The sequence below is a fragment of the Salvelinus fontinalis genome, chromosome 30 (genome assembly GCF_029448725.1).
Source record: "Salvelinus fontinalis isolate EN_2023a chromosome 30, ASM2944872v1, whole genome shotgun sequence".
NCBI lineage: Eukaryota > Metazoa > Chordata > Actinopteri > Salmoniformes > Salmonidae > Salvelinus > Salvelinus fontinalis.
In genome coordinates this window covers 28,606,806-28,629,765 of record NC_074694.1, presented here as the reverse complement: position 1 = coordinate 28,629,765, position 22,960 = coordinate 28,606,806, and the positions used below count along the sequence as shown (strand labels likewise).

General features: G+C 44.4%; 1 protein-coding gene across 2 annotated transcripts in view; it reads left to right on the top strand.

Annotated features, from left to right (window-relative positions):
* LOC129828957 (sorting nexin-29-like) overlaps positions 1–22,960 on the top strand; it is a 122,178-nt gene that overhangs the window by 65,092 nt on the left and 34,126 nt on the right. For both annotated transcript variants that reach the window (XM_055890300.1, XM_055890301.1), the window contains 3 exons: positions 11,895–12,001; positions 21,180–21,296; positions 22,194–22,249. In XM_055890300.1, the coding sequence (XP_055746275.1) occupies positions 11,895–12,001; positions 21,180–21,296; positions 22,194–22,249 (280 nt within the window). The remainder of the gene's footprint in view (positions 1–11,894; positions 12,002–21,179; positions 21,297–22,193; positions 22,250–22,960) is intronic.

The following is a 22,960-nucleotide window of genomic DNA, read 5'->3' as shown; positions in this document are numbered from 1 at the left end:
TCATGTTAGACTGCATGTTTAGGCCTACATTTTGTATTGTTTTAGTTGTTTTACGAACACTTCAATAAAACAACATCTATAGTAATTGTTCATACATACCTCAGTCTTATTGGGCAGCAACATGAAGACCCATGAATGGTGTACACCTGGCTGAACAAAGGACGGGTTGTCTTGAATGTTCCATCTGCAAACCAGTCCTTTGCGTCACATAGATAAGTTGCGCGTGGTTGTAAAGATCAGAATTCTGTCTGCTGGAGGAGCAGCTCTCTGCCGTAGCTCTGATAGCTGTCAGGGATGACGAGTTCAGACAGGGATGCTGCGTTGTTCTTTTGTCAGTGGCTCTGCACCAACTTCTTCATGTTTTTCAGAGGGCATTTCTCCACAAATAGACTCAGGCAAGCTAAATGTGCCAATGTCCACAACTTGGTCGGTTTCTGTCTTGGTCTCCAGGCTTCTCTACTTCAGGCCATTCATCACCTTTTGAATCCGAATCCGAGCATTGTCTGGGATGCGGTTGTATTCTCCAGATAACTTGGTGATAACCCCATCAGTGAGCGTTACGCGAACTCGGCATTCGAATCTTCATATTCGGTGCTCTTCCAGAAGGACTTATTTGCCGTCTGTCGGTGTAGCCTTCATGCGCCGGGATATTTTATCCACTCACAGAGAGGATCAATTCAGATTACGAGTGTTTAATAGTCACATGTACAGGGTTGCAGGTGTGATTGTCACTGTACCCTGCAATCGTAGGCTTAAAGCTCCAACATGCAGGACGAAGTGAAATAAAATAATGAAAATTGTAATAAAAAACTAGATAAATAGCACTATATACATAATAACAACTGTGGCAGTGATTAATAAATAAATGTCCATTGGGGTGGAGGCAGAGTAAAGACTGATGAGGGGGTGGGGTGGAATGACCATAGGGGGGGAGCAGCAGCATGACCATTGAGTGAAATAAAAACAATAAAAATGTTAATAAAACATTTAAATAATATGCATATTAACAACTGGGGTGGAGCAGCAGGAGAAAGAATGTCATGGGGGAGCATCAGATAATGTAAGTGAGTTGTGGGGGAGGGCTGTTGTGATGACACGCAAGGTTTTTCTAGAATGTTGTCTCATACGTTAGTCCAAACTATACAGGCAAAAAATGTAGGCCTATAGCATTTTTCGAATCAGGTTCAAAAGCTAAAAAGCTTTATTTCCTTGTAATTCATTTTATTCAATGGCTTCACCTGTGTCCTCGCCAGCCAGAGTAGGGTGGCACTTTACAACATTCCAATGTGAATCTCATGCATATTTTTGGATCTAAAATAGGGAACAATGGGAGCGATGATAGTTTGAAAAGATGCCCTTGCATTAAAGTTGAACCTCGGATAGATATTTAGTATAATAGCCTATACAGTCAACTCAAAATATGGTATTCTGTTCTTTTGAAATAGCCTACATTTTCTGTATCATAATGAGACTAAATGACACGACATAGGCCAAATGGATTTTGTGATGTCCTTTATTAAGGAAAAGGCAGACATTTTATATAAACATTGGATTTCTGTGGTCCAAATTTCCTAATCATTTTCGTTTTCAGATGTCAATACCAAAGCTGATCATTTTGCTTCTGAAGCTAAGCACGGTTGGTCCTGGTCAGTCCCTGGATGGGAGACCAGATGCTGCTGGAAGTGGTGTTGGAGGGCCAGTAGGAGGCACTCTTTCCTCTGGTCTAAAAAAAAAATATCCCAATGCCCCAGGGCAGTGATTGGGGACACTGCCCTGTGTAGGGTGCCGTCTTTCGGATGGGACGTTAAACGGGTGTCCTGACTCTCTGAGGTCATTAAAGATCCCATGGCACTTATCGTAAGAGTAGGGGTGTTAACCCCGGTGTCCTGGCTAAATTCCCAATCTGGCCCTCAAACCATCATGGTCACCTAATAATCCCCAGTTTACAATTGGCTCATTCATCCCCCTCCTTTCCCCTGTAACTATTCCCCAGGTCGTTGCTGCAAATGAGAACGTGTTCTCAGTCAACTTACCTGGTAAAATAACGGTAAAATAAATAAAAATATTTTTTTTTGACTTGTTTGAATTGGAATGATGTTAATAATGATAATAGTGATGATGGTGAGACCTAACCCTTTAATCATAGGCTATTGTTACTTTGTGTTTCGAAAAACACATTGTTTCCATTTCTATAGTCATGTGACAAATAGTCTGTATTAACTGAAACATCCAAATGTCAGCCTTTGAGCAGATCAATTTTTTCCTCATGAAATGTGTAATTTTCAGAACTGATAATAATCTGTCCATATGAACATGTTTATTTTAGGCCATATAAAGAACAGCTAGGCATGATTTAAGGAAAAGCAGTAAACAGACACAATGTGGTTTCACATTCTTTAATAAAAACTCAAACAGGCAATAGGCTATACAGTTGGCTGCACAGTTTTCCTGCCAAATAGGCCTACAAGGAAACTCAACATATCTCAATGAAGTTGATTGCGCGAGGAGGTCTGTGCGCTCCGGAGTACCTTTCACAAACATTTTTGCTCAACAAAAATACACGTCAGCCTCTTCATCACAGTCTCCCACCCAGACAACCCCGCCACGCAACGTCTCTCTCTCCCCCTGATTAACACTCAGTACTCATTTATTGAGAGGCACTTTACATTTTCCCCCAACACCACATGTAAGCACTGCACGTACACACAAAAAAATAAAATGGTGTGCTCCTCTTTACCTGGGGAGTGATTGGTTGTGAGATGTCCTCCCAGGATGAAAACAAACTAATAATGTCAACATTTCCCTTTGGGCTTTGGAAATTGCTTTGAAAATGGTGGGAGATTGGCTGGGAAAGTTTGTATTTTGACAGGGGTATTTGACATGGCTGGGTTGAATGAATTAACAAGTACTGTGTGTTTGTGTGTGTGTGCGTACACGCTTTACTATACTTGAGAGTACCAAAAGCCCTCACAAGAATAGTAAACCAACTAAAATTCATTAGTGAGAACATTTTGCAGATCCTCACTTGTAAAAAGGCTATTCCAGGCTTAGAGGATAATTTTTTATTTAACAAGGCAAGTCAGTTACAAACAAATTCTTATTTACAATGACGGCCTACTTCGGCCAAACCCCGACAACGCTGGACCAATTGTGCGCCGCCCTCTGGGACTCCCAATCACTGCCGGATGTGATACAACCTGGATTCGAACCAGGTACTATAGTGACGCCTCTTGCACTGAGATGCAGTGCCTTAGACCGGTGTGCCACTCGGGAGCCCTCGAGAGGTTAGGGTTAGGTTTTATAGTAATCAATTGTTGGTCCCCAAAAAGTCCTCACAAGAATAGAAAGATGTGTGTGTGTGTGTGTGTGTGTGTGTGTGTGTGTGTGTGTGTGTGTGTGTGTGTGTGTGTGTGTGTGTGTGTGTGTGTGTGTGTGTGTGTGTGTGTGTGTGTGTGTGTGTGTGTGTGTGTGTGTGTGTGCGTGCGCGCGTGTAAAGATACATTTCTTGTTAATCCCACCACAGTTGCCGATTTCAAAAAGGCTTTACAGTGAAAGCACCACAAACGATTATGTTAGGTCACCGCAAAATCACAGAAAAACACAGCCATTTTTCCAGCCAAAGACAGGAGTCACAAAAAGCAGAAATAGAGATAAAATTAATCACTAACCTTTGATGATCTTCATCAGATGACACTCATAGGACTTAATGTTACACAATACATATATGTTTTGTTCATTAAAATTCATATTTATATCCAAGATATAAATATTAATTAAAGATACACTTGTTCTTAATGCAACCGCTGTGTCAGATTTCAAAAAAGCTTTACGGCAAAAGCACAATATTCAATAATCTGAGAACAGCGTTCAGCCACAAAAGGAAGCCATACAGTTACCCGCCAAATTGTGGAGTCAACAAAAGTTATAAATAGCATTATAAATCTTCACTTACCTTTGCTGATCTTTGTCGGAATGCACTCCCAGGACTCCCACTTCCACAAGAAATTTTCGTTTTGTTCGGTAATGTCCATAATTTATGTCCAAATAGCTATTTTTGTTAGTGTGTTTGGTAAACAAATCCAAAGTCAGGAAGCGCGTTCACTAAAAGCAGACGAAATGTCAAAAATTGGTCAGAGCATGGTCAGGTCATGGTAGACCTTACTCATTCCCGTCTCCTTCGGCCTCACTTCACAGTAGTGGTATCAGACAAGGTTCTACAGACTGTTGACATCTAGTGGAAGCCGTAAGAAGTGCAAACTGACCCATATCCCACTGTGTATTCGATAGGCGATGAGTTGAAAACCTACAAACCTCAGAATTCCCACTCCCTAGTGGGATTTTTTTCTCAGGTTTTTGCCTGCCATATGAGTTCTGTTATACTCACAGACATCATTCAAACAGTTTTAGAAACTTCAGAGTGTTTTCTATCCAATACTAATAATACTATGCATATATTAGCAACTTGGACTGAGGAGCTGGCAGTTAACTCTGGGCACCTCTGGGCACCTTTTCATCCAAGCTACTCAATACTGCCCCTGCAGCCACAAGAAGTTAACCAACAATGCAGTTCAAGAAGTAGAGTTAAGAAAATATTTACTAAATAAATTAAAGTATATATATTTTTTAAATGACATATCAATAACGAGGCTATATACAGGGGATACCGGTACCGAGTCAATGTGCAGGTTAGTCGAGGTAATTTGTAATTTTGTGACTATGCATAGATAATAAACAGCGAGTAGCAGCAGTGTAAAAACAAAGGGGGGGTCAATGAAAATAGTCCGGGTGACGCTTAGCTATGATCTGGACTCTTGTTTTAACTGAACAATTAGAAATCCAGTGTCACCTAGAGGTGTGTGTGCTGCCTGTGTACCAACTGACATAACTCATCAGTATGCACTGGTCAGCCACGTCCAAACACTTTGATTGCTCTCATCAGATCATGTTAAATGGTCTTTTCCACGGGTTGTTGTTGTTTTAACAGAGAAGGAAAAAGTCTAGGTGGACTTTTTGTCCTGTTTTAGTTGGTGAGGTGTGTGTGCGGTGTGAAGTGTTTGGTGTGCGATTTCACGCCTGTGGATCGTGTAATTTTTGGCCATCAGTGCAGACAGTCTCACTCCGATGGACCGATAAAACAAACACACACCCGCACACACACACACACTGTTGTCTGGAGGAGAGATACAGGAAGCAACAGACAGTGTGTGATGGGACTATGAAAGGAGATTGCTTTGATTACCACATTTTAATTAACCTCTCCTGCCTTCTCCCTTGTGGATCTGCGAAGTATGTCATGTCTTCTTGCTTCTGTTATGGTTCTATATATATGTGTGTGTAGGTTTCTCATTGTCTTTCTGCACTAAACCTTCAGGAACCGTTATCAGCCACTCAATAGTTTTATTGAGGGATTCTTAGAGAACATGTATAAATTGCCGCTGAGACTGTAGTAATACATTGTACCATGCTTCAGTTCACCCACTGTGAAAGTGAAACATTTTCAAGAGAAAAGGGATTTCTGATGGCTGTGACCTACATGTTAGTCTCCACTTCATTGCACATAAAAAAGGGCTTGTTGTGAAAAAGACTGGATGCGAATATTATTTATATATTATTTAGACGGCTTCCCCTGTTTAACACTTACAGCTGAGCAGGAGGAATCACAGCTAAAGAGCTCGCCACACAAACACTCATGTACATACGTAACACACACACACACACACCTACGGAGAGACAGACACACACGGACGTACATAACACACTCTCACACACACACACACACACACACACACACACACACACACACACACACACACACACACACACACACACACACACACACACACACACACACACACACACACACACACACACACACACACACACACACACACACACACACACACACACACACACACACACACAGCTGTGAGTTCCTGTTTAGTTTGGAACTCTCCTCCATATTGGGGGTTCTGTTTGTATGATGGAAGTCCTGCTCCTTCTGTTCTTTCCATTCTCTCACTATTTAAGAACAAAAGTCTCTGTTGAAATTCTCTCACTATTTAAGAACAAAAGTCTCTGTTGAAATTCTCTCACTATTTAAGAACAAAAGTCTCTGTTGAAATTCTCTCACTATTTAAGAACAAATGTCTCTGTTGCCATTCTCTCACTATTTAAGAACCAACCTCTCTCAGGACCATAACACTTGTCTCACACACACTCACACATGGCCTCGCAGACACACTGTTGCAGACAGGCAGCTGCTCAATATTTCTGCTCAGTTAAGTCAGTTCTTACAGACTAGCTGCCTTCCCAACTTCATAGAGTTTGTAACATCTGTGCATGCGCACACGCTGCTTTAATGTCCAAGCTGGATTTCTTTGCCGAGTTAACTTCCTCTAAAGTTACTTCAACCTAGTTGAACTGATACATGTGGATTTGGTGACTTGTGAAGTGAACTTCACTGTTAAAATTGTTATTTTACGGTACACTACCGGCTACTGGTTGGAGTGAAAATACGGTAAATATACAACAAGTTACTATAATTTTTTACAGCTGTATTTAGGCAGTTTTCTGCTATAGTCGGATTACTTGGGACTCACCTACAATTTGAACCTCTTGGATGCCAGAGACCTGTATTTCCTTCCACATCATCAGGTCTGTGGCCATGACAGAGATAGCCACAAATTGATTGGCAAGGATTACAATTCTCTGACAACACCAACATAAATATAGCAGTGTTTAGGTACACTTAAAATATGTTGTACTTGTACCAACTGTAAGTGAGAGCGTCGTACCAGTTTAAGTGAGAGCGTCGTACCAGTTTAAGTGGTTTATGGTTATGTTGAGGAAGGTCGAGCACCTCTTTTGTCCACTTGCAGTCCTGCAATCTTTGTAAGAGTTGGTGACAAAGAGTTGCACTTTAAAGAGGTTACTGTGCATTTTACAGCCAACTATCTGACAGTGAATTACTGTCATTTCATAGAAGCTTTGTGATGATAACTTGTAAAAATACTTCACAAGGAAATCATTCTCTGCTGTGAGAACATTTGGTACTCAGCCCTACCTGGGATTTGAATTCACAGCCTCAACTTCCACTAACGGTTGGCACAAATACAACATATTTTAGACTGTGCCCCAAAGTATGTTAATGAGCACCCCGGCCTCAAAAGCCCCACTTACATTTCAAAGCGCATTGACGATTGTACCTTATTAAAAATATTGTGTAGAAATGTACCATTATACTAGGTTATCTGTATACATTTGATATATTTGTACCCCAGGCAACAACAGTGTACCTTAACTGTACCATTATTTTTGAGATTGTGTGGATATACTGTATGTTCGTGGTTATAAATATGTACAGTGTATTCGGAAAGTATTCAGACCCCTTGCTTTTTTCCACATGTCATGTTACAGCCTTATTCTTAAACAGATTAAAAGTAATAATAAATCTACACACAATACCCCATAATGACAAAGCAAAAACGTTTTTATTGTGCAAATGTATTACAAATGTAAAACGGAAATATCACATTTACATAAGCATTCAGACCCTTTAAGTACTTTGTTGAAGCACCTTTGGCAGCGATTACAGCCTCGAGTCTTCTTGGGTATGACACTACAAACTTGGCACACCTGTATTTGGGGAGTTTTTCCCATTCTTCTCTGCAGATTCTCTCAAGCTCTGTCAGGTTGGATGGGGAGCGTTGTTGCACAGCTATTTTCTGCTTTCTCCAGAGATGTTCAATCGGTTTCAAGTCCGGGCTCTGGCCCGGCCACTCAAGGACATTCAGAGAATTGTCCCGAAGCCACTCCTGCGTTGTCTTGGCTGTGTGCTTAGGGTCATTGTCCTGTTGGAAGGTGAACGTTCACCCCAGTCTGAGGTCCTGAGAGCTCTGGAGTAGGTTTTTATCAAGGATCTCTCTGTACTTTGCTCCGTTCATCTTTCCCTCGATCCTGACTAGTCTCCCAGTCCCTGCCGCTGAAAAAAATCCCCACATCATGATTCTGCCACCACCATGCTTCACCGGCATTCGGCATTCAGGCCAAAGAGTTCAATCTTAGTTTCATCAGACCAGAGAATCTTGTTTCTCATGGTCTGAGAGACTTTAGGTGCCTTTTGGCAAACTCCATGCGGGTTGTCATGTTCCTTTTACTGAGGAGTAGCTTCCATCTTGCCACTCCGCCTGATTGGTGGAGTGCTGCAGAGATGGTTGTCCTTCTGGGAGGTTCTCCCATCTCCACAGAGGAACTCTGGAGCTCTGTCCGAGTGAATATTGGGTCTTGGTCACCTCCCAAGACCCTTCTCCCCCGATTGCTCAGTTTGGCCGGGCCGCCAGCTTTGTCATTATGGGGTATTTTGTATGAAAAACAGCCCCAGACCATTATTCCTCCTCCACCAAACTTTACAGTTGTCACAATGCATTGGGGCAGGTAGCGTTCTCCTGGCATCCGCCAAACTCAGATTCGTCCGTCGGACTGCCAGATGGTGAAGTGTGCGTTATCACTCCAGAAAACGTGTTTCCACTGCTTGAGTCCAATGGTGGTGAGCTTTACACTGCTCCAGCTAAAGCTTGGCATATGCTTATGGTGATCTTAGGCTTGTGTGCGGCTACTCAGCCATGGAAACCCATTTCATGAAGCTCCCGACAAACAGTTATTGTGCTGATGTTGCTTCTAGAGGTAGTTTGGAACTTGGTAGTGAGTGTTGCAACCAAGAACAGACCATTTTTACACACTTCAGCACTTGGCGATCCCATTCTTTGAGCTTTTGTGGCCTTCCTCTTCACGGCTGAGTCGTTGTTGCCCCTAGACGTTTCCACTTCACAATAACAACACTTACAGTTGACCATGGCAGCTCTAGCATGGCAGAAATTTTATGAACTGACTTGTTGGAAAGGCTGTGTGCTCGATTTTATTCACCTGTCAGCAGCGGGTGTGGCTGAAATAGGCAAATACACTCATTTGAAGGGCTGTCCACATACCTTTTGTATATATAGTGTACTTATCCTGTAAAATTAAAATAGCTGACTTGCTACTGAGTTGCTGTTAAAATACAGAAAATATCATAATTAACAAGTATACTGTAATCAGAATACAGTTGCATACTGTCATTTTACAGCAATAACGAATTCAGTTGTAAAAATACAGTAAGTTCGATATTTACTGTAAAAAAATAAACATGCGTTCCATAAGCACATCTGAAGTATCCTATACTAATAACTGTAATTGCAAGTGAGGCGTGATGAGAGTTTACAGGACGATCCAAAAAGTATCCAAATGCATTGCGATTGACTGTAAATATACAGCAAAACAGTAATACACTATTTATTTACCATAAAATTATAATTTTATCAGTATCATAAAATGTACAGCAATTGCGTACAGTGTATCTTTGTAAGCACAACTTAAAGCATTAGTTGAAGCATATTGATTTGACTAAAAGTATGAAGTTCACTATACTAAATTGAAGTAACTTTAAGATTAAGTTAACTCAACACGGAATCCAGATTAGACTTGATTTCAAATTTCAAGGCAGCAGGATAACACACTTTTATGTTGACTCAACAAATCTTTTTTAACAATGACCCATTTCAGTATGTTTCAGTTAAGTTGACTTAACTGCTGAAACAACTGAAAGGCCAAATAAGTGTTTACAGTGTACACACGCACGTACACTTAGCCATTCACTATGTCTTCGGTGTTTTATTATTAAGACCCTATTGCCGTGACAGGGAACAGAAATCCAAGTGAAAGAGAAACTCTGAGCTGAGGTAACTTGGGAATGTACTGTCAGCAGTTTTACTGACAAAGGCAGTCTGTGTGTGTATGTGTGTGAGGGGATATACAGGCTATTGGTAGTGAAAGATAAGCCTTAGGATTGCTGTGGCAGAGAGCTGTGTGCTGCTGGCTGGGGTGATAATGACCCTATCACGCCTGTTGACTCTCTCTGGATGACTGGGTGGCAAATCTTCTCTACGATTGTGTGTGTGTGTGTGTGTGTGTGTGTGTGTGTGTGTGTGTGTGTGTGTGTGTGTGTGTGTGTGTGTGTGTGTGTGTGTGTGTGTGTGTGTGTGTGTGTGTGTGTAGGGGGGATGATATTTTTAAACTTTCTTGCTGTTCTAGCCCAACTTTGTACTACTAGTCTGCGCATCCTGCATTGGTGTAAACTGGTGTAGACTCAGGAGGTGTGTGTAGACTGGGGAGGTGTGTGTAGACTGGGGAGGTGTGTGTAGACTGGGAAGGTGTGTGTAGACTGGGGAGATGTGTGTAGACTGGGGAGATGTGTGTAGACTGGGGAGGTGTGTGTAGACTGGGGAGATGTGTGTAGACTGGGGAGGTGTGTGTAGACTGGGGAGGTGTGTGTAGACTGGGGAGGTGTGTGTAGACTGGGGAGGTGTGTGTAGACTGGGGAGATGTGTGTTGAAAGGGTTGATTGACTTTGTCCTCCTCGTCGTCCTCTGATAGGGCTGTATCACTCAGATTCTCAGCAGCAGGCTGTGCTTTTGTCTCCTCTGGACCAGCAATCATCTTCCTAAATCAATATCTGCCCCTGCGAGACCAGACACACACTGCCCTTTATCACTATAAGGACTGAGAGATTTGGACAGTTTCTCTTCAAATTCAACCAAAACTCACATCTGTTATTTTAAGTGGGTTATTATTCTCTATTTTCTGAGATGTTTGTGTATTGGGCACACGTGCTCTACTTTCTGAGATGTTTGTTTGTGTACTGGGCACACGTGTGTGTGTGTGTGTGTGTGTGTGTGTGTGTGTGTGTGTGTGTGTGTGTGTGTGTGTGTGTGTGTGTGTGTGTGTGTGTGTGTGTGTGTGTGTGTGTGTGTGTGTGTGTATGTGTGTGTGTGTGTGTTCTGCCATAATTGTTGTGTGTGTTTGTGTTATCTAACCTAATGTGGGACCTTATATATAAAGGTGTTAAGGGAGAAACGATCCATCTCTCGCTGTAGGAGCCACCTCTCCTCCAAGTCCCTCTAGTCTAACTTCTGTTGTTCTCCCTCCTATAACTAGATTACACCATGTTTATAGCTGACGTGGAACCGCTGTAGGCCCATATTGATGACGTTAGCCAGCTAGAACTAGTAGTGATGAACCACAGTTTTAGGAGTATGTGGGGAGAGCCAAGCAGTGTGTCAATTTGATACAACAGTCTGAAGTTTTGAGAAACAATCTTTTTTTTAATGTGAATCTCGGTGCAAAAAGACAGTAATTAGAGAAAATGGTTGTCATAACAACAATGTTTACTTGTTTACTTCCCCTGGTACATACAGCGGGTTTAGTACCTTAGAGAGGATGCTGTTTGAAAGCTTTCCAGGAAGTAACCGCTCTGCTCTCTGACCCATGCCTCCAACAGACAATTAGAGCTGCGTGAAAAAAAACGTCCCATCAAACAGTTGTTGGCTTTTACTTTAACTACCGACAAGACAATACTCCTCTGCATAATAATCCAGTGATAATAGTGTGTGTGTGTTTGTTGATTGTTGCCCCAGGCATATCAAACACTTCTTCTTATTAATATGACTCATTATGTTGGGAGGCGGGTAGCATAGTGGTTAGAGCGTTTAGCCAGGAACCAGAAGGTAGCTCGCTCGAATCCCCGAGCCGACATGTTGAAAAAAAGTTGATGTGCCCTTGAGCAAGGCACTTAATCCTAATTGCTCCTGGGTCACTGTTGTTAATGGCAGACCCTGGCCGGGACCCCTCTTTCCGGGGATGTCTCAGAGGGCGTTAGAATTTGTGCAAAAACACATTTCCATTTCACACATGCATATCATACATAATTGTACATGTGTGAAACAGGACAAATATAAACACCCATCAAATGATTATTATTCCCAAAGTAATTGTTTGCCTCTCTCTCCCCCCTCTCTCTCCAGCTCTCCCCATGGTGAGGAACTGTGATGATCCTACTCTGGCCCCTCAGAGCAGGTCTATGGGTGATGTTGAGGAGCTGGCTGCCAGCTATGAACGCAAACTCATAGAGGTGGGTACTACTGGCTGGCGCAGTCTTACCCTTACCAGTACTTAGGCAGCTGAGATGGCTGCATTTCATTCCAGAATGTAGCTTTCTCCCCTCTACCCTCATTCACTCCCTTTCTTGGAGCTGATGGAGAGGTCGTGGATTTCTATGCATATGGCAGCAACTAGTCAGAGCTCAAATGTTTATTCTATTCTACTGAGCCGTTTACTTTGCGTTTGTGTTCTTATCTTTTGTTATTTCTCGTTGTTGCATTATCAAGAAGGAACCTGCATGTAATCATTTTGATGGAAGTTGTATACCATGTGTATCCTGTACATACGACTAATACAACTTCAAACTATCTACCCAGTCATCACAGATCAGTGAAGGGGATTGCTATCACCAATCCAGCCTGGTCAAATCCCTGTGATTACTTCAACAAGGGATTTCTAAAGTATTCAAACAGTCATGGAGTTTGTAGGCAGCTGATGTACAGTTCCAACTCTGTTTTTACACATGACGATGATGCAGTCACTCAGAGACAGAGCCAGGGAGTGGGTGGTTCTGGGAGTTCTTGGCATGCTGGTTAACTAATGACCAACCAACGGTGTGGCACTCTGTGCTGAGAGACAATGACATCAGCAAACCCCGGGAACACCGCCCGCCTCTATTTTAATGAGGTTGCAGTCAATTATTCATAAGTGTTTTATATTTCTTTAATAAGAAATAATTCTGTTTGTGTTTGGGGAAAACTGTCATTTCACTTATTTATGCATTTATCTATGTCTTTTGTATTGTGTTTACTTAATGATGCGTTCATTTGCTTGCCTGTCAGTCTCAATAGGGCTTTCCTAAACATGCTGAGACGGGTACTGCCGTTTTCACTTTAAATCTCAGTTCAACACTGTGACAACTTTATTTAAATGTACTGGCATACAGTGTACATTTAAAGTGTACACTCTCTGAAGTCATGGAAACATGCAGATGTTTAGACTACAGCATCTTGGATAGTACTGTTGGCTGTTGCTATTGACGATGGGTTTTACTGGTGGCCACAGTGAAATAGTTGGAAAGTATAGGAGATTTGCATTCATTAGGAATATGTAATACCCACATGTATAACCACAATTCTTTATAATCAAGTTCAGCGGTGTGATATGAGATAGTTTAATATTGTAAGATAGTATTATGGGATGTAGTAGTCTTTTTGTGGAGGAGAGATGGATATGTGTTTGAGGGTGTTTGTTCTTCAATGAGATTAGGGTGTTTGAGGGTGTGTGTGTGTGTGTGTGTGTGTGTGTGTGTGTGTGTGTGTGTGTGTGTGTGTGTGTGTGTGTGTGTGTGTGTGTGTGTGTGTGTGTGTGTGTGTGTGTGTGTGTGTGTGTGTGTGTGTGTGTGTGTGTGTGTGTGTGTGTGTGTGTGTGTGTGTGGTATATAACAGTGAGATATGGGTCGGGGACTCCTGTGGGATCTCTGGATCTTCCTTTTGATCTGTTCTCTCATTAATTATCCAACAGCAGAAACACCACAGCAATTACTAACAGGCTTTATTTCTGTTCAATTTAGAAAAGACTCACAATAGACTCACAATAATAGCAGCCTGGAAACATGTTCCACTGTAGCCATTCCTATATTGATCTTAAAAATGGAAGAGATGGATGGACTAAATAATGCTCAACAAATTGCCAATTTGGGTGTGCATGTGCGTGCCTGTGTGTGTGCTTGCATGCGTGCCAATCTGAGTGGACAGCTTAGTCCTCTACCCGCCCCTCCTCCTTCCCCACCACCCGTCTCCCTGCTCATGTCACTTCCTGTTTGTGGAGACTGCTGGGTAAAGTGAGTCAGTGAGAGAGCGACAGTGTGTACCCAGACACTGACACCAATCTCCCCCTCACCACACACATTCATCCCCCTCTCCACCACACACATTCATCCCTCTCTCCACCACACACATTCACCCCCCTCTCCACCACACATTCATCGCCCTCTCCACCACACACATCCATCCCCCTCTCCACCACACATTCACCCCCCTCTCCACCACACATTCATCCCTCTCCACCACACACATTCATCCCCCTCTCCACCACACACATTCATCCCCCTCTCCACCACACACATTCATCCCCTCTCCACCACACACATTCATCCCCTCTCCACCACACACATTCATCCCCCTCCACCACACACATTCATCCCCCCCTCCACCACACACATTCATCCCCCTCTCCACCACACACATTCATCCCTCTCCACCACACACATTCATCCCCCTTTCCACCACACACATTCACCCCCCTCTCCACCACACACATCCATCCCCCTCTCCACCACACACATTCATCCCCCTCTCCACCACACACATTCATCCCTCTCCACCACACACATTCATCCCCTTCTCTACCACACACATTCATCCCCCTCTCCACCACACACATTCACCCCTCTCCACCACACACATTCACCCCCCTCTCCACCACACACATTCACCCCTCTCCACCACACACATTCACCCCCCTCTCCACCACACACATCCATCCACCTCTCCACCACACACATTCACCCCTCTCCACCACACACATTCACCCCCCTCTCCACCACACACATTCATCCCCCTCTCCACCACACATCCATCCACCTCTCCACCACACACATTCATCCCCCTCTCCACCACACACATTCACCCCCCTCTCCACCACACACATTCAACCCCCTCTCCACCACACACATTCACCCCCCTCTCCACCACACACATTCATCCCCCTCTCCACCACACACATTCAACCCCCTCTCCACCACACACATTCACCCCCCTCTCCACCACACACATTCATCCCCCTCTCCACCACACACATTCACCCCCCTCTCCACCACACACATTCATCCCCCTCTCCACCACACACATTCACCCCTCTCCTCCACACACATTCAACCCCCTCTCCTCCACACACATTCATCCCTCTCTCCACCACACACATTCAACCCCCTCTCCACCACACACATTCACCCCCCTCTCCACCACACATTCATCCCTCTCCACCACACACATTCATCCCCCTCTCCACCACACACATTCATCCCTCTCCACCACACACATTCATCCCCCTCTCCACCACACACATTCATCCCTCTCCACCACACACATACATCCCCCTCTCCACCACACACATCCATCCCTCTCCACCACACACATTCATCCCCCCCTCCACCACACACATTCATCCCTCTCCACCACACACATTCATCCCTCTCCACCACACACATACATCCCCCTCTCCACCACACACATCCATCCCTCTCCACCACACACATTCATCCCCCTCTCCACCACACATTCATCCCTCTCCACCACACGTTCATCCCCCTCTCCACCACACATTCATCCCTCTCCACCACACACATTCATCCCTCTCCACCACACACATTCATCCCCCTCTCCACCACACATTCATCCCTCTCCACCACACATTCATCCCCCCCTCCACCACACACATTCATCCCTCTCCACCACACACATTCATCCCTCTCCACCACACACATACATCCCCCTCTCCACCACACACATCCATCCCTCTCCACCACACACATTCATCCCCCTCTCCACCACACATTCATCCCTCTCCACCACACGTTCATCCCCCTCTCCACCACACATTCATCCCTCTCCACCACACACATTCATCCCTCTCCACCACACACATCCATCCCTCTCCACCACACACATCCATCCCCCTCTCCACCACACATTCATCCCTCTCCACCACACACATTCATCCCTCTCCACCACACACATTCATCCCCCTCTCCACCACACATTCATCCCTCTCCACCACACATTCATCCCTCTCCACCACACATTCATCCCTCTCCACCACACACATTCATCCCCCTCTCCACCACACACATTCACCCCCCTCTCCACCACACACATCCATCCCCCTCTCCACCACACACATCCATCCCCCTCTCCACCACACATTCATCCCTCTCCACCACACACATTCATCCCTCTCCACCACACACATTCATCCCCCTCTCCACCACACATTCATCCCTCTCCACCACACATTCATCCCTCTCCACCACACATTCATCCCTCTCCACCACACACATTCATCCCCCTCTCCACCACACACATTCACCCCCCTCTCCACCACACACATCCATCCCCCTCTCCACCACACACATCCATCCCCCTCTCCACCACACATTCATCCCTCTCCACCACACACATTCATCCCCCTCTCCACCACACACATTCATCCCCCTCTCCACCACACACATCCATCCCTCTCCACCACACACATCCATCCCCCTCTCCACCACACACATTCATCCCCCTCTCCACCACACACATTCATCCCTCTCCACCACACACATTCATCCCCCTCTCCACCACACATTCATCCCTCTCCACCACACACATTCATCCCCCTCTCCACCACACATTCATCCCTCTCCACCACACATTCATCCCTCTCCACCACACACATTCATCCCTCTCCACCACACACATCCATCCCCCTCTCCACCACACACATTCACCCCCCTCTCCACCACACACATTCATCCCCCTCTCCACCACACACATTTATCCCCCTCTCCACCACACACATTCACCCCTCTCCACCACACACATTCATCCACCTCTCCACCACACACATTCACCACCCTCTCCACCACACACATTCACCCCTCTCCACCACACACATTCATCCACCTCTCCACCACACACATTCACCCCCCTCTCCACCACACACATTCATCCCCCTCTCTACCACACACATTCGTCCCCCTCTCTACCACACACATCCACCCCCCTCTCTACCACACACATTCGTCCCCCTCTCTACCACACACATTCACCCCCCTCTCCACCACACACATTCATCCCTCTCCACCACACACATTCATCCCCCTCTCCACCACACACATTCATCCCCCTCTCCACCACACACATCCACCCCCCTCTCCACCACACACATTCATCCCCTTCTCTACCACACACATCCACCCCCCTCTCTACCACACACATTCGTCCCCCTCTCTACCACACACATTCACCCCCCTCTCCACCACACACATTCATCCCTCTCCACCACACACATTCATCCCCCTCTCCACCACACACATTCATCCCCCTCTCCACCACACACATCCATCCCCCTATCCACCACACATTCATCCCCCTCTCATGCTACCGCTCTGAGGGAAAGCTAAGCCTGTCGTCTCCTCTTTCCACTTCTCTCTGTTCTCTCTCTTCAGACTCGTTTCACATCCAATTACTTGTGTTAGATAGCAGGTCAGCTATGGTGGCCGTTTCTGCTTAGGCTGGGACTTCTCTGTACAGGCTCCCAACTCAGCACAGCAACTCTGCTCGCCTCACACTAACTGCTGCTCACCTCACACTACTGTCAGCCTAGGGAGAGAGAGAGAGGGAGGGGAGGAAGGGAGAGAGAGAGGGAGGGAGGGAACTGCCAGGATCACCTGCATCACAACAGTGCCATATAGAACTCAAAGGCCCACAAATAGAGACTGACAACTGATTTTACTGTTAACTTCTACTTGCACACAATCCCGGATCCGGGAGCACCCCCATCAGTAAAAAAGCTGACTAGCATAGCCTAGCATAGCATCACAAGTAAATACTAGCATCTAAATATCATTAAATCACAAGTCCAAGACACCAGATGAAAGATACACATCTTGTGAATCCAGCCATCATTTCTTATTTTTAAAATGTTTTACAGGGAAGACACAGTATGTAAATCTATTAGCTAACCACGATAGCAAAAGACACAACTTTTTTTTCCCACCATTTTTTTCCTGCATAGGTAGCTATCACAATTTTGAACAAATAAAGATATAAATAGCCACTAACCAAGAAACAACTTCATCAGATGACAGTCTGATAACATATTTATTGTATAGCATATGTTTTGTTAGAAAAATGTGCATATTTCAGGTATAAATCATAGTTTACCTTTGCAGCCACCATCACAACTCTCACCAAAGCAACTAGAATAACTACAGAGACCAACGTGAATTACCTAAATACTCATCATAAAACATTTATGAAAAATACACAGCGAACAGCAAATGAAAGACAAAGATCTTGTGAATCCAGCCAATATTTCAGATTTTTTAAGTGTTTTACAGCGAAAACACAATATAGCATTATATTAGCTTACTACAATAGCCAACCACACAACAGCATTGATTCAAGCCAACAATAGCGATAACGAATAAACCAGCAAAAGATATTAATTTTTTCACTAACCTTCTCAAACTTCTTCAGATGACAGTCCTATAACATCATATTACACAATACATATAGAGTTTGTTCGAAAATGTTTATATTTAGTGGCAGAAATCGTGGTTATACAATGAGAATAGTAGCCAAGCTGCCAACAATATGTCGGGAGAAATCTTGGGAGAGGCACCTAATCTAATCAGTAACTAAATTTAAACTTGACTAAAAAATACAGGTTGGACAGCAAATGAAAGATATGTTAGTTCTTAATGCAATCGCTGTGTTAGATTTTTTAAATTAACGTTACTACGACATACAGCGTGCGTTAAAGCGAGACCGCACCGAAATTAATGGCGGAATATGAGTTTTACATTTTTCAACAGAACAACGAATTAACATCATAAATAGTTCTTACTTTTTGATGAGCTCCCATCAGAATCTTGGGCAAGTTGTCCTTTTTCCAAAAGAATTGTTGCTCGGTTGTAGATTGTCGCCTTCAACTTTGGAATTAGCAGTAAACATTAGCCATGTGGGCCAGACATGCCCAACTCACTAGAACGCAGCACAAATAAATCCCCGAAAATCGCAATATACTGATATAACTCGGTTTAAAATAACAACATTATGATGTCTTTAACACCTATATCGAATAAAATCAGAGCCGGATATATCTAAGGGCTATAACGGGAGTTTTCTAGAACGCCATCCTGAGGTCTGTCTTGCGTCATGGCAAAAGAAAGAGAGGACCCCACGTTGCCAGCCCATTTATAAGGCCTCAGATCTGCCTAGCAACTCCATTCCAATTCTCACTATTTGCTGACATCCAGGGGAAGGCGTATGCAGTGCATCTCAACCAATAGAAGACATGCAAATTAATAAACCGACCTCAGAACAGCCTGCAGATTTCAGATTTCTCACTTCCTCATAGGAAAATTGCTCCAACTCGAGTTCTGTTTTACTCACAGATATAATTCAAACGGTCTTAGAAACTAGAGAGTGTTTTCTATCCAATAGTAATAATAATATGCATATTGTACGAGCAAGAATTGAGTACGAGGCAGTTTAATTTGGGAACGAAATTATTACAAAGTGCAAACAGCACCCCCTATTGAGAAAAGGTTTTAAGTTAGTTTGTAGGTTCTAAATAACTTACAATAAATAAATAAAAATTACAATAGACCAAAACTAACTGCTCTCAATAAGATGCATTGCTATTTCTGAGAGTTTTAATGGAAAAGCTGAAATAGAAAATGGACAAAATTCAAATTCAAACCCAGTTAAACAAAACATTGAATGAATGAATGCAGTGACTTGGTCCTGTCTTCCCGACCAACGCTGCATGGTGAGTAATGAGGTTGAAACTGTTTAACTGAATTGGGAGCGTTACAAGTGGCTGTGACTGACTGAAATGACATATGCAAATCAGCACGCGCGGCCACAGAATAACAAACTGATTAGCTCCCTCTCACTGAGAATTAATTGGGTTCCTTCACGCTTCAAATTAATTTCTTTTTTTTAATGTCCTATTTGAAAGTTACGGCACAAATAAATAGAGGTGATGAATGGATTGAGTTTTCCAGAATGATCCGTTGTGCCGTCAGTGAGTTCTGTTGTTCCGACTTGGTAGCTAGGAACCTTTCTGTTGTGCTGTTTAGTGTTCCCCACAAGGAGGCTGTCAAAGGTGATGCGGCACTGTTGGGCCTCGCTAGTGCTGTTGGTACTCCAAATGCCAGCTGAGTCGTGTGTGCACGCACGTGTGTATGTGTGCACATGCACACGCGTCTGTGTTTGTGTGTCCGTGTTTGTACCTGTGTGTGCGTACCTGTGTTTGTGTGGGTGGGTGTGTTCACATCATTCAACATGCCCGTTGTCTCTCCCGGTCTCTGTAGAGTTAGACAACTTCAAGGAAGCTGCAGGTTAACTCCTGAGATGGGAAAGTTGAATGTTGAGTGCATTTCAAAGTAGAAGCAGTGGAAGCAGGAGTGTTCTGATGGTGCTGCCTTCAAAGATGTCAAATTCTGCATTTTAATGCCCAACTCTCTCTACCTGATCCTGAGGTCACTGTGTTTGAATTTATTCATCTGAAGTCTGGAAAGTTAAAAATGACTGTATTTATTAATAGTGACCTAGAAACCTAGGTGAATGTTGAAATGTTAGCTAACTATGAAATAATTATAGCCAAGCTGGAAAACTATAACAAAGGAAAAGTTTGTTTCCTCACCTCTCCCAGATGCCACGTTGAGGTTATTATTCAACTTTGTGCTATAAATTGTCTTCATTATTTCTTGCTGTTTAACTACTATAATTATATCTCTCCCTCATAATAACAGACAAAGAGCTTTCTTAAAATAACCATTCTCAAACTAGCCTGGTACTGAAGTGAATTCCTTGGTAGTTTTTGTCCCAAACATTCCTGTTAAAACCAACAACCAGGCTAAAACATTCTGTCTCACTTTAAATTGAGACTCTATGATGTCTTATTTTAACCCAGTGTGTTTGAGGTGGTATACTCTGTGTCAGTGATGGTCAGTGATGACAACAGTCATGTCAAAAATTACATCATTCACCGGTCATACCCAGACGTCCTTGTCCTCAATCTACCCTGACACCTGATGTCCCCAGACAAATGAATGCATGTCACAGCTATCTGGCTGTCTCTGTTTGTGACATGCTGATGGCAGAAACCTATCACCCTGTCCAGGTCTGTTATGGACACTGACAGCTGATGTCGTGAGCAGCCTGGACTCAACCACCCTGTGTGTGTGCGTGCATGTGTGTGTGTGTGCGCATCCGATTAGCTGATTGGCCAAACTGTCAATCTTACGGTTCCACTGTGTATCATTGTTGACTTGTTCTTGGAGTCTTTTGTTTCAGTTCATATACAGCTGCAAGGATCATGTGTGTGTTCCAGACTGTAACTAACCCGGTGTGTGTGTGTGTTTATACTAGGTGGCTGAGATGCATGGCGAGCTGATAGAGTTCAATGAGCGTCTGTACCGTTCTCTGATGGCCAAGGACCACCTCATCAACCAAATGAAACAGGAACTCATTGATCTCAGAGGACCAGTGAGTTACCCTCTACACAGACACATTGCCTGCATACACACACACAAGCACACCCATGGGAGATTGCCGGCCACTCGGTAACAAATCAACTACCCCAGGCTACCTCTTATCCCAGAGCTCCAGCCCTCATCTGCTGGCCCAGCTTTGGCCGCACACTGGCTAGCTGACCAGGCAAGCTGTATGTGTGGTTCTCTGGTCCCTGGGTCTGGAGCAGGAGGGGAGTAGAGGAGATGTTGCCCCCTCTATCCCAGCCCTGTGGCCCTGTCTCTGGGGTGTGAGAGCCCTACTTCATCCTCTCTACACCAGACCATTTTGTTCTATTAATAGACATTCCACACATTGAAAATGAAAGACAAAAGGCTGTTGAAACCCACACACACATAAACACAGCCCCCGCCACACACACACACAAAGAATTACCCCTGCATGTGTCCCTGGGCTGTGGGGGGATTTGAGGAGAAGTTGCAGACAGATTATAGGAATGGATCCCTTACAGCCACGCTGGGTAATAGTGTCCATCTCTGCCGCTGGCGCTCCCTTCTATCCAGGGATTAACAACAACAAGAGGCCCTATGGGGTCACGCACTACACTATGAGTTCCAATTGTTTTTCTGGTGTGTACAGTACGTTGATGTGAGAGTGGTGGTGATGGGATGGGGGGGCAGAGTACAGTAATGTCACAGTGCTCTGCTCCACTGGTCACACAGAAAGACTCCCTCTCCCTCAGGATCTACCCAACCCTGCTGCTCAGACACAGAGGGTTGTGTAAAGTAGAAATGGATGAAAGGTAGCTGACATAGTAACGCAGTGACATTTTGTATAAACAGTGACATTTTGCTCTCTCTCTCGCTCCGTCTCTCTCTCGCTCCATCTTCCTCTCCTTACTTTTGAATAAAGGTTCCTGGTGACCTGAGCCAGACTTCTGACGACCCCAGCCTATCAGATTTTGAGACGTAAGCACCTTCTATCTCCCCATATCTACATCTACAGTATATCTCTTATCACATGAGCAGTGTCTGTCTATCTCTACTATATACAGTGTGTTCGGAAAGTATTCAGACCCCAATCGTAGGAGAAGGGCCTTGGTCAGGGAGGTGACCAAGAACACGATCTAGAGTTCCTCTCTGGAGATGGGAGAACCTTACAGAAGGACGAGTGGCCAGACGGAAGCCACTCCTCAGTAAAAGGCACATGACAGCCCGCTTGGAGTTTGCCAAAAAGGCACCTAAAGACTCTCAGACCATGAGAAACAAGTCTGATGAAACTAAGATCGAACTCTTTGGCCTGAATGCCAAGCGTCACGTCTGGAGGAAATCTGGCACCATCCCTACGGTGAAGCATGGTCATGGCAGCATCATGCTGTGGGGATGTTTTTCAGCAGCAGGGACTGGGAGACTAGTCAGGATCGAGACAATAATGAACAGAGAAAAGTACAGAGAGATCCTTGATGAAAACCCGCTCCAGAGTGCTCAGGACATCAGACTGGGGCGAAGGTTCACCTTCAAACAGGACAACGACCCTAAGCACACAGCCAAGACAACGCAGGAGTGGCTTCGGGACAAATCTCTGAATGTCCTTGAGTGTCCCAGCCAGCGCCCAGACTTGAAGCCGTTCAAACATCTCTGGAGAGGATCTGCAGAGAAGAATGGGAGAAACTCCCCAAA